The following is a 12,854-nucleotide window of genomic DNA, read 5'->3' as shown; positions in this document are numbered from 1 at the left end:
CATTGACTGCCACCTTAAGTGAGAAAAACATGTTTCTGTACTTCCAAAGGGTTGTCTCTGTCTACTTCTCCTTCCAGTTGGCTTTTGCAAAAGGTGTTTGTGTGCAGGAAGAAAAAGATTTGGATCACAAATGCAATATAAGTGTAAAGTGTATATGTGTCTTCTATTTCAGACTGCTAAGGCAAAGATGGCTAGATTTAGTGTGGGGAAACAAAGTAGATCTTACTCGTGTTTATTTTGGTAAAAGATGTGTAGTGTTGCTAGGTTATTACACCAGTAATTACTGAGATTATATGAAATCCCCAAGATGTTAGCAAGTTGCTATAATATTCCTGAATGCTGCAAAACGTTGGCTTGCATGCCGTGGGCATAAAACATGTGAAGCCAGCAGGAGAAAATGGATTTATTTCTACATATTAAATTGATAGATACAGATTTAAACAGCAATATACTTGTTTCATAGATATTGTTTCATAGAAGCCTTTCTAAACCATTTAAAGTGACTTCAAATGGAGGCAGAAAGGGAGATTAATTTAAGCTGTAGATTCCTGCAAATCAGTCATTTTTATGTTTGTTTCTTTTTTACTTACTGTGGTTGGTGGTTTTTAAAAGAAGAGGAAAAGGTAATTTAAAAGTGAAAAGGCATGTGTTTCAAAAAGTCTTTGTTCCTTAGATTCCATGGGATGATCTCAAGGGAGGAAGCTGACCAATTATTAAGTGTTGCAGAGGGAAGCTATCTCATTCGTGAAAGCCAGCGGCAACCTGGAACCTACACTTTGGCATTAAGGTTGGTAATTAATATTTCATTTTAAAATTTATAAAATATTCAAAAGATTGTACTGTGTTGTTGACCTTAGTGCTTAAACTTCCTCGTGATTGTTTTAATTTTTTTAAAAAAATCATGGTCAGCATTTAATGAACTGGTACTTTTTTACCCTAGTTAAAGACTTGGTATCTTTAACCTTCCCTAACCCTTTCTGAAGTGCTAACATTCCTTATTATTTGCACCATCAGGGTAATAGCAATTGTGTTTTTGCTGGTGTTGCTTCATTTTGCCCTTTTCCCACTACGTTACAGATGTGACCCCATGTAGAGGTTGGGAGAGCAGGCAGTCAAGAAATAAAAGGCATCTTATGAGTTCATCTGACACATCTACTGTGTGGGTTACTTACTAGCAAGCTGGCTGTTGCCGAAGAGCAATTCGTTCTCTCTAGTCCCTCTGTGGGGTGGCAAATCAAGAGGTTTTCTTCTCTGAACACCTGTTAGCTAATAAGGTTTGCAGATCTGTTTCCTTGCTCTGCAAAATTCTGGCAAGTAGATCAGATATAAATAAACCAAAATAAAAAATAACTTAAATAGTTGTATGTTTTAAATAGTTTAATTACTTCTAAGGTAATGGAGGTTATTTTGGCCTGGCTTGTACACTTAGGTACTCAGATGGGAGATGGTGATTATTAGCAATGCTTTAAAACTAAGTGGGATAGGAAAACATTGAAGGAGAAGATGCAGTTACTGAAAGTTTTATATGGGTAACACCAGATCACAATTAAAATAAGAATATCTTGAAATAATAGGTGGTGATGAATTGGTTTACTTTTGGGGGAGAGTGTATTTTACTGAGATACTTGTTTCTCTAGTAATAAGATTTAAACAGAAACATTATTGACATTTACACTGGCATGCATTAACAGTGCAAATAAATTAGTGTTGCTTATTAGATTCTAATACTCCATTTCATCTACTTCTGCTCTTGCAATATTAATTTAAAGCTAAAAAGAAAACAGTTTTCATAATACCTGGCTTGAAGACAAAGAACTCCTGCCCCTTTCTTCTGATGGTGCAGAAGGCACAGGGCCTATAGGCTGTGAAAGATGAAGGTGCTGAGCATCTTGCAGGATGTATTGATATAGCTTGTTTTACAAATGCTCCTCCAGTCCAGCAGATCCAAAGATGGGTCTTTTCTAGGTTTGATGGTACCTCTTTCAAACTGGAAAACCTCTTTGAAAGCAATAAAATCTATTTCTATACCCAATAGAAAAGAGAATGGATAGCTGTTGGTGATCAATTTGGGAAACAGCTTCAAATGATAGCAAAGCTGTTATCATTGATTTATTTTCAGGAAATTCAGCATTTGACAAAACACCTCAGAAGCTGAAACTGCAGCATGTTGCAGCCATTTCATTACACTTAAGTACTAGCTGAATGACTTGTATATTAAGGGCAGTAGTCTCGGTGGCTGCTTTCCATCCTATAGCAAGTAATGCTCTGTTGTCTTGCTGTTGGCCTTTAAAGTATACGAATGAGGGTCTTTGCTCTCATACCGTAGGTGAAAATTCTCTGTGAACTGCAGCACTGTCTTCCACACGTGGGAATTTTACTAGGATTTCTTTCTCTCTCAACTAGGAAGTGCAGCAGGAGTCTGTGTTTCCATTAACTGGAGGCAGAGTTTTGTGCAGTTTCCATTTTTCCTCTCACTGGAATTATATATGTAGAACATACCCATTAGCCAATATTCCCACTGAATGTGTTGCTGACATTGTAGCATCTCTTAAATACTAAGTAATTTCGGCGCTCTGTCTATTCATCCTGACTGTGAGAAGTTTGCTGTGATGAGTTTACTTAATTTTACCTGTCATTTATAGCATTTTTGAGACCATCATTTGTGTTTGTGTCACTACACTGCCAGACAGCAAAGGTAGCTCTGCTGCAGTTTAGATAATCCCAGTAGGAATTTCTGTATGTCATCTCCATTGGCCAGAAACGGAGCTTGTCAGTAGGGTGGTATGTATGGGTGAAACCTTTCCAAATTTGATGGAGGACTTTGTCTTCAGGGTCTCCAGTTTCACTCTTTTATTTCTAGCTGTATGAATCAATTTGATCTTCTCATACTAGCCTTAAGTGCCACTCTGTCATTCAAGCAGTCATGTTAACTTTAAAATCGCTTCCGTATGATTTTTGCTTTTCCTTATTTACCTTTGTTTTACCCTTTAGAAGGTGTGGGAGGAAAGAAAATTCAGTCAGCTGTTAGTTTCATATAAAGAAACAGAAACGGAACAGGTTTCACAGCATTTTACAAAGGTAACCCAGCAATGCTGAAGAGGTGCTTTAATCCTGCAATAAATAACATAATGACAAAACATAAAATAGAATATCCATGTTTTCTTATTGTTTTTCAGACATGCTTTGGAAAACAAATGGAAAATGTTGAGTAAAATTTAGATGCTTGAGGGTACCCACTGACGCCTGACATAAATACTTGGTTCCCTCTGTATTTCTGTGTATCTGCTCAATCTATCTCTCACTGTGTATGTTTGTTGCATTACTTGTCTGTCTTTGACAGTCTGTCAGTTGTGATTAGGACAAATTGGAAACTACCTATGAAGTGTAATTGCATCACAAAATCCTAGTTCATCGAGACCTAAATGTCTTGTGGAAACACTGGGTAGATTCAGCTGCTGTAGAGACTGAGACAGGGCTGTTTCCTGGCTTGTAGTAACTGGTTCTTCTGCTGGGAGTGCAGGCAATTCAGTAATACAGATGCTCAGCACACCCAGCTCTGGCAGGTGTCTTCCTCCTGCATTTGTGTCAGCGTGCCTGGGAATCCTGAAAAACCCAGTGCATCCAGTCGTGAAGGGCAGTTTAGTGAAACAGGATCATAACCCTTTCTGTGGCAAGGTGTGATCTCTCTGTAATGAAGTATTTCCAGTCTTCATATCTACAATGGAAAATCCAAGCTTTTCAAGTTTTGTCCTGAGGACAAACCAGCCAACTCCTCAAATCATCATGGAACTATTTGAATACTACATTTGATTCCACCAGCTATTGTAGCCAATGTCTAAAATCTTGACGATATATTTATACCAGCCGTTGGAGAAGTGATTTTGAATTTAGTTCCAGTTGTATTTTTGTTTTGTCTAATATTTTGGTTTGATGTTACTAAATTAAGTGAAGGCATTGCATCCTCTTCATCCTTGGAATTCAAAAAGGAAGATATCCTGGTGTTTGTTGATTGATTTCTTTATTTAATCAACTTCATCATCAGGTATCTGCTGTGTTGGTAAAGTTTCTAACATAGTTAAATTGGAAGTTAGTAAAAATGCTAAAACCCCCCTTGGCTACAAAGCAAGCTAGGTAAGAATTAAAGGTGGAACTCAGAATCCTTACTATGACTGCCCAAACATTCTATTTGTAAATGCATCATCCTCTATGCCACAAATCTGATGGAGGTTAATCTATCAGTTCCTTAGCTCAACTTTGTAAAGGGAGTATTTTTCTTCTGGAATTATTAAAGATCACCTCACAGAGAATTATATTACAGGGGAAAACCAATCACGTTCTCTCTTGTTCTGTCTCTGTCCTCATTTCTTATTCCATTCTAGACTGTACTTAAGTGGGCATCTTCCAGAGATGCTCAGATTGTCTTCGCTCTGCACTGAAGATTTGCACTTGTTAAACAATTTAATGTTTCTGGAAGATAAAGAATAAACTGTTAACATCACAAATCATGACTCCTTTGTAGACAGTCAGAATTCACAGTTATAGAGACATGCTTTTGTGAAATCTGGAACAGATTGGACAATCACACTAAGCTACAGCCTTCAGCTGCAGCCAGAATGCACAGAATGCAAATGCAGTTGGTGCATGAAGGTTCTTTTATGGACAGTTCTACTCCTAACATGGCTCTTCTGCATCTTCTTTTTAAGTTACTGTAAGGGATGCCTTAAGCTATCATAAAATGGGCAGATCTGGGGAGAGATCTGGGTAATCGTTTGCAAAGAGTTTCTCCCCAGTTATATTTCTCTGTATTAGCAAGTTCTCTGACTATGAACACACTGGGTCAGATCTAAGGACCAGTTCATAGTCCAGTCCAGTATCCGCTCTTCAGGAGCTATTAATAGCAGACATTGAAAGAGAAGTGTGAGAACAAGATGAACATGTAGTAGTACTTCTTTGGTGTGCTCTCCCAGCCTCTGAAAATTTGCTGTTTAGGGACTTCTGAGCAGAATTGTTATCTTTGCTACTTTTTCAGGCTTTTGATGGAGATATTTTTTTTATTTTTGTCTAGTGGGTTTCTGAGCACAATTTTGAGCCCTCCTAGACTTTGCTGTCTGCAACTGTAGCATGAGTTCTGTGCCTTAACTAGGTTTTTATGGGAAGCAGCATCCCTTCTCTAAAATCTCAATTTTATTTGATGCTCTCTAGTTTTTGTATTGTGACAAACAGTGAACAATTGATCTCCATTTAGCTTTTCCATGCCGCTCGCATCCCCCTTATTTTATTCTTTACGGGTCAATGGCTATACATTCAGGTTTTGTAGAGAGCTGTTCCATACCCCTCATCATCTCTGTCATCTTTCTCTGTGCCTTTCTCTTACTCTGTGATGATCTTTTGGAGATGAGGGGACTAGGACTGCACATCCTGTTCAGGCTGAAGTGGGCCATGGAGTTTTCTTTCTTTGTCCTCTAAACCTTTCTAAATGAATTTTTGTCTGCTGTGGAGCATTATGCTCTGACGCTTTTATAGAACTAGCTTTAGTATATCTAAAGATCTTGTTCCTGAGCTGCAATAGCTACAGACATAGCCTAGCACCGATTAAATGACCAAATATAGCACAGGACAAATAATAGCTTTTGCAGGCTTAACCAAGGCAGTCAGATATTCTTACTGCAATGCTATGGAGTAGTTGAGTTCAAAGTGAAGATTTTGAATATTTCTTCTTCTTTAATAAGGTAGAAAAAGTGATTCTTAGCCAAAAAACTTTTCGTTTAAGGTTGCTGGTGAGTTATTGTAAAATCTGCTTTCCACTTATATAATAAGCTGTATTTTGATCATCTTCTGATGAGCTACTTTTGTCTACTTTCATCCATTATTGTGCCATTAGCTTGCATCATGACTTTTTTTAAGATAGACTACCTTTTAAATCTAAAGTTTAAACAAAAGAGGTTTTGTTTTCAGAAAACACATTTCTTGGAATTTGTCCCAGAGGTAGAAGTATGTTATTAGGGAAAAAGAAAATGATAATTTAAATGTTGTTTTAAGTGTGTGAGTTTGGCTAAATATTCAGAGCTGTCCTTCAGATAAAATTGATGTTCAGAGCCTAAGAAGGCCTGTGAAATTTTATCAGTTCAGACACTGGATAAAAGAGAATGAAGCATAAACACAAATCAGAGCAGCAAATCAGCACCCTACTATATTTAATGGCTGTACTTAATCATGGATGTGGTTTTTCATAGCTTATTTAGAAAAAGAAAGCCCAGCAGAGTTCACCAATGTTTACTAATTAATTAATCAGAGGATGCCACTGAAAATTTTTTGCAACTCTGAGGTTTAAAAAAAATTACAAGAGGAGATTGTTGTAGGTATATATGTGTGTCCATTCATATCAGCAAATCTATGTGACAATATAAATATATAAAATTCATTGTAATGTTAATTAGATGTTCCAAACAGATGAAGATAACTGAAAATTCCTAATTAACTCCTGGAGGTATTAGATCTGCTTTTAAATTTGATAAAAGAGTGGTATAGTGCTTAATACTAGGACCTACAGCAAATGACAGTAACAATAAGACATGGTTCGCAATGTAGCCTTTTGTGGTTGAGAGCTTGTTTAATAATTAGGATGAGGATAAAGAGGAAATGGGTAGAGATTGTACAAGTGGTAGGCGTTGAAGTGTGATGGTACTGCCTGTTCTTTTGAGCAGATATCTGCTGTAGCACGTTTAGTTGGTTACCATGGTTTCCCTTCCTGCAAATTCTATTGTTGTGATACTGAGAATGAATCGAAATAAGGTTCTGCAGCATGATTAAAAAAAAAAGAGGTAATAATGTAAGCCGTGATTATGAGTCATGTTTTCTTTATGTTTGGAGGTTAGGGCACATGCAAGATTATGTGGCATCAGGAGAGAATTCTTGAGGCAAGATAAATGTCAAAAATTAGTAATCCTTAGTTTAGTTGACCAACTACATGTATTGTGCAAGAAATTGATACACAGGTTCTTTCTCCCAAAATTATGAAATTGCATTAAGAAACTAGCCACTGATAGTTTAAAAGGAGACATAATTGGTAGGCTGTTAGAACATAATGCTGCAAAAGAACCTTTTTAATTTCAGAGGACAATTGCTTTAATAGCCGGATGTTGTTTATTTTCAGTGGGCTCTTTTGGGACACACGTGTAGTGCTCTTCCAGAACATGCATCAATTGCCATGGGATTATTTATGCATGTAAAATTCAAGATCTGCAAAAGGCTTCTTGAATTCAGAGGTTAAAACTGTGCATGTGCATTCTGCTGGACAGCCTTGTTGTATAGGCTGGGACATGGGAGAGGAATTGGGGAAAGAAGAATTGTTTGAAACAACTTTTTATGGAATAATAGCTGAATTATGGTTTTTTAATATGAATGTATCAAAAGTTGGTCATAGTTCATCCTGATTCCACAGCTGATCTATAAATAGTCAGGCCCAGCAAAACAGTATCTGACTGCATCCCTTCACTTTACCGTGGTAACGGTATCCTGACTTCATGCTAGGTGGTAGGAAAAAATTATAAAGACCATTTTAAAGACTAAACTTTGCATATCTTTCTATCTGTGTATTCTTTAACATGATTTGCAAATGCAGTGATTGGCAGTAGCAAGGGCTGAATGCAGTTTCTAGAAACCTTTCTAAAATATATAGACAATAGTCCTTGGCCGCTAGCTGAAAAACCTGGGAAGCTATATATACGTATGTATATACATACACACCCCCCAACTTTAAAGCTTAGCTGGGTTAAATAGAATTGCTCCAAAATGTGATCAAACCTATCCGTCGGATAAATACGTTTCAGCCTGACCCACTTTGATCAGTTTTCTTTATTCTGCATGAGATGGCAAAAAAGCGCTCCTTCTTCCGTGGCCAACTGAAGCTCTCGGGGAGGGACTTTTCCTTTGCCCCCAGGCTTAGCCCGTCACACTTCCATAGATGCAGAATTCAGGCAAGTTTCAAAAATTGGCCATTCAGGTATCTGCAGCTTCTTTTAGATGAAAGAAACAGTTCATGCTTAAAGCTGTTTTAACAGGCTAACACAACAGGTATGCCAGCTAATATGCTGGCCTTTTTTTTTTTTCCTCTTCTGAAGAGCCAAATATTTCTTTTATGAAGGCTTAAATTCTGCTGAAACTAAAGCTGTCGTTCTGTTGGCTGGGTACATCATGCCGAGCTAGTGCTAGCCCCAGGGAAAAGTGTGCTAGATAAATTTTGGAGCTTGCTTTTCTGCTCTAAAGTAAAACGATTGGACCTCTATTTAAATGATCCTCTGTGTAAAAGCAGTTTCTTTTCCTATATAAATTTTCATAATAAATAATATGCTCTGTTACTTTATCAATAACGTGGAAGGTTCAGCTACCAGGAAACAGCATAGCTGTCCTGCATGTCATCTGCCTTATGTAAGTGCACCTGGGCACTACTGCATTGCCTTCACTTAAGTATTTAGAATAATAATAAAGAGCTACTAACCTTAATGAGTAATTAACTGGCTACCTAGGCCCTCCCACAGACTAGAATGCTTTTTTCCTTATGGTTCATGTCTTCTTGCAGTGTTCCTGTTCTCCATCCCTCCTCTTCCCATCTGTTGTTGTTGTCAGCTCTGTTTTCTTTTGGCTAGAGTGTCTAATTTATCTTTGGCAATTCGGTTTGCTGCAGTCTTTCTCCTGCTCATATAAGTTCTGCACTTCTCAGAGGAATATGCTTTGGTGGTGTTGTGAACTTTTTGGTAACTTGTCCAGGAGCTGTCTGTGCTCAGTGCATATAGCTCATGTTCATTTTATGCCGCGTCCTTCACCTCTGACTATAGCTCCTGCTGTGCCACAAAGGTCTACTGTAATCTGGTGCTCAGTAGAGGCACTGGGCTTGTGGTGAGGCACTGTGGTGGAGCTCAGATCTAGGCTCACTTCTTGGCTTCATGTATGACTTGGCTTGAGGCTTTTAGGTTCTCCATGCCTCATTTCTCCATTACAGAGGATATTTTCTTTCCCATATTGTCTCACATGCCTGTTCAGTACAAAAGTCTCTTAAAAATGGCCCAGACAAACTCAAAAGTTGTACCCCACCCCGCAGCCTATAGCCAGTCACAGCTCCCGAGCAGGAATCTGTGTTGTACTATTTTTATTGTGTGTAACGTCTGCCTTGTTTGAAGCTTTTAGGCACTGTTGGAGTTAAAGTAGTAAAAAGTCAAATTATAATGCAATCAGTTTATAATCAAATTGTGTATACATGTACATAGCTTACGTTGCACTCTCTTCTCCCCTGTTCCCTTCCCTGTCAAAAGGATACATATCTTTGCTGTCTTCTGCAGGTTCTACTGGAATGCCTTTTTGCTCTATTGCTTTTAGAAAATGCTAGTTAGAAATATATCTCCAAGTAGTCCTTTTGATTGGCCTCTTCTTTTGTATGCTTTTGAAATATGTATTTATAAATCTTTGTGTTTGGAGAAACAACTTTTTTCTTGTGCTTCATCAATAAGCAAAGAAGTCCTTCAGCTGTAGATACTATGGATGCTTTATAAATATGTTTTCAAAATTACACACAATAGCCTCATATTGTTGTTTAATCTCATAACTGTTTTCATAAAAATATTTATTAATTATTCAAACACTAAAACAAGTGACGTCAATAAATGTTAGCTGGCCCAGTTTTCCTCTTCCTCTCCCTCTTTCATACTTGATGTAGCTCAGCTGAGTTAAGTATAGTTCCTTCTGATTTGATGGGTGCTAGGAAGAGAATCAAGCTAATTTTTTTTTTCTTGTACAACTTGAGTAAATGAACACTAACAGTTTCAGTAATAAATTGAGATCTGCCCCACCTACTGCTGCACTTGCATGAAGGAAGAAATTGTATTCTAGAAAAACAGAATATAATAACAGAAACACTATCGATCTTTATTGATAAGCTGTTAGTAGCCCCAAAAACTCTAACAGTGCATATTGTATATGCAGGAACCATTTCATTTTGCATTATTATGCTTGTTTATTGTTAAGGAATGCACTTTGAAGAAAAACCATTTTAGAGAGCAGGATGAGTATATTGGTGAATCTCACTGTTCGTGGAAAAAGCGGTGAGTGATTACTAGAAGATCAGAGGTAGAATACATTGAGAAAACAAGTAAGTAGCAAACCGTATAATAGCTTCAAGTAAGTTAAGTAAACCTGCACTGTAAGGTTGGGATTAACAGTGATTTAAGGCAAATCAGATTTGACGAAATCTCTCTGGAACAGAAATCTTACTGTACCTATTTTTAATCTTAGGGAAACTTTGAGACCTTGAACAACAACATTAAAAAACAAAACCAAAACAGGAACATCAACAAATACAATGTTTTTCCACTCGGCTCTCCAAAAACCCTTTTTGCACTTGTAAAGCTATTTTATGATAAGGACATTTCTTTGGGTTTTCACTTTGTCTTCCACTCGGGTTTCCTTGATGTACTGAATTAAAGTGTGCATATTGTCTAAGTAAGATAAATTAAGAGCAAATTGCTTCTAGTGTGAGAAAACCTGTAGAAGCAAAAAAGAAATGTGACAGTCATGAGTAACTTACAGCAGCTTTTCCTACAAGGGTTGAAGTGAAACAAAAATGAACATGTTTGAGCATTATGCTTTGGCAATTCTCTTTCCATGGTATGCATGGTTGCAGTGGAATTTCTGTTACAGATCTGAGGATATTCTACTTCTAAATTTACCAGAAAAACAATGTCATACATGACCTAAAATGAAAACGTTATACATAGGCAGAGTAAAATTTGCACACGCATTTTGAAGTTTCCTGAGCAGACACTGGTGAGGGTTGATACCTTAGCTTAGAAGAACTAAAACACAGTTCTGCTTTAAAGTAATATAAAAGGTCTCAGTAGCATGAAGTCACACTCTAAAATTAACTCTTGGAGATTTCTTAAAAGTTTTTGGTAAAGAAACGTAGCTATTTGCTTAATATGAAACTGTGAAAGTTACTAACATCCCTGCTAGTAACATTTCTGAAAGGTGTTTATTCATAGGCATGTTGACATAGGTCTCCAAATACTGCTTTCATTTAAAGAGAAGATATCAGGCTTTTACTACTTTCCCATGTGTATCTAGACTTCAAATGCATCTTAATCACTAACCACAGTGAGTCTTTTCCCAGGAACCACGGAGGCTTCATCAGGTAGAAAAAGCAGTAAAACATTGCCTAAAACATTGGTATTGATTCTGATTCAATCATCAGATCAATTTCAGGGACTTATATCAACATTAAATGGAATAGGGCATGCAAGCACAGTACTAAGAAGAGGTAATACATCTGTACAAGAGCTTCTTTTCAGAACCAAAAATATTATTTTCAAATGATCTATCACTGATCAAGAACATTAAGAGTGATCTTTAGTGTTAAGTGATCTTACTGCATATTAATAGCATACATGGTCCTTGATCAGCTGACATTTGTTCTGAGTTTGAGGTGGTGAAAATCGGCTGTTAAAAGTAAAATAAGACATTGAGACAAAAGATTACTTTTCTTGTTATTTTGTTATTTATTTGTGAAACGCACCATTACAGGTACCAAGGGCTGATAACACTTTTAGTCTTCATTATTTTCAGCAGCTGTTACCTACTGCCAATGCCCTAGAATAGTTGTCTCTCTCTCTCACTTGTGCTGTCCCTGACAGTGCTCACGATCCACAAGAAAGCGTCATTGCTCTGCTCCTCCCTGCGTGCTGTTTGCAGCATGCTATTTGCACGCTGTTGTTTCCGTCTTGGACAAGGAAGTCTGGGCAGTGATGCAGGTAAACAGTCTTCAGCCTCAACTGAGAGAGATTGCTGAGAAGCTGTTGTCAATGATACAGCACCAGCTCTGAATTTTTTTACTTGATCCCAATTAGACAGGGTGAGCTGAAGGGATTTGTTTTCCGTTCTGAAGGATGCCACACTGTTTCTATGCTAAACTAAACTATCATGCATTCAGCTAGCGCATGGGTCTGATCAGGGTTTAGCAATAACTGTATACGTAATTAATGTTCATCAAGCAACAGCCATCTGGCCAGCGAATGCTGCCCTTCCAGACAGCACAAGAAAACTCTCTATAGTGACTGTACTCTGCCACCTTTCTCAGCCATATCAGACAATAAGGACTTTTTGTCTCCATTTATTTAAGATGCACCTTTACATTCAATCCCTAACGCATTTGATTTCATTTATGCTGATTTTGTTCTTGTAAGCTACTGCTAAGGTTTTGGAGATTATGCTATTTGTCAGGTAACTACTCTAGGAAGATGGTAAGTTCCACAATTCCCTGACCATCCTCAGAAATGTTGTTGCCAATAAAAAATAAAAAAACCAAAAATGAGCTGCTGTTGGGAGTTGGAGACCTTCAGGGATAGCTCTGTAGAAGAGGTTTTGGCTGCATGCAAGACTTGTGTTTCTTTGACAAGGAAATGGGCCAAGAGAGGATCTGTGGAATAATTTTTCTTTCACATGAACACAGCATGATTAGGAGACATTCCTGATTGCAAGTTTGCTTATATTTCTGTGCCTTTTATGGAGTGTCAAGACTCTAGTCTTAAGTGTTGGTTGAGAGTTTTCAGAAGTTAGAGCTGAAATTCTGGCACCTAATTTTAAGTGAGACTTTTACCTTCTGGCCGCAAAGCACGTTAAGACACTTTTTTCTCCAAGGGAAGATTAAGTCCAAGTGACCTTCAGGCACATGTACAGAGCTTAAGATTTCCCAGCTCAGTGTATGAAGTTGCTTGAAACTAATGAGGACACAAGCAGCCCTGAGGGGTGTTAACTTTGTGGTCTGGTTGCAGCTACACATTTTAAATAATGCCTTTGTCTAGATACTCTTC

General features: G+C 37.6%; 1 protein-coding gene across 6 annotated transcripts in view; it reads left to right on the top strand.

Moving 5' to 3' along the window:
* CHN1 (chimerin 1) overlaps positions 1–12,854 on the top strand; it is a 106,921-nt gene that overhangs the window by 36,644 nt on the left and 57,423 nt on the right. For all 6 annotated transcript variants that reach the window (XM_064451646.1, XM_064451642.1, XM_064451644.1 and 3 more), the window contains one exon: positions 674–787. In XM_064451646.1, coding sequence (XP_064307716.1) covers positions 674–787 — 114 coding nt within the window. The remainder of the gene's footprint in view (positions 1–673; positions 788–12,854) is intronic.

Source organism: Phalacrocorax carbo, chromosome 5 (genome assembly GCF_963921805.1).
Source record: "Phalacrocorax carbo chromosome 5, bPhaCar2.1, whole genome shotgun sequence".
NCBI classification, from domain to species: domain Eukaryota; kingdom Metazoa; phylum Chordata; class Aves; order Suliformes; family Phalacrocoracidae; genus Phalacrocorax; species Phalacrocorax carbo.
Note: the sequence above shows the minus strand (reverse complement) of the source record. Positions and strands in the feature narration are given on the sequence as shown.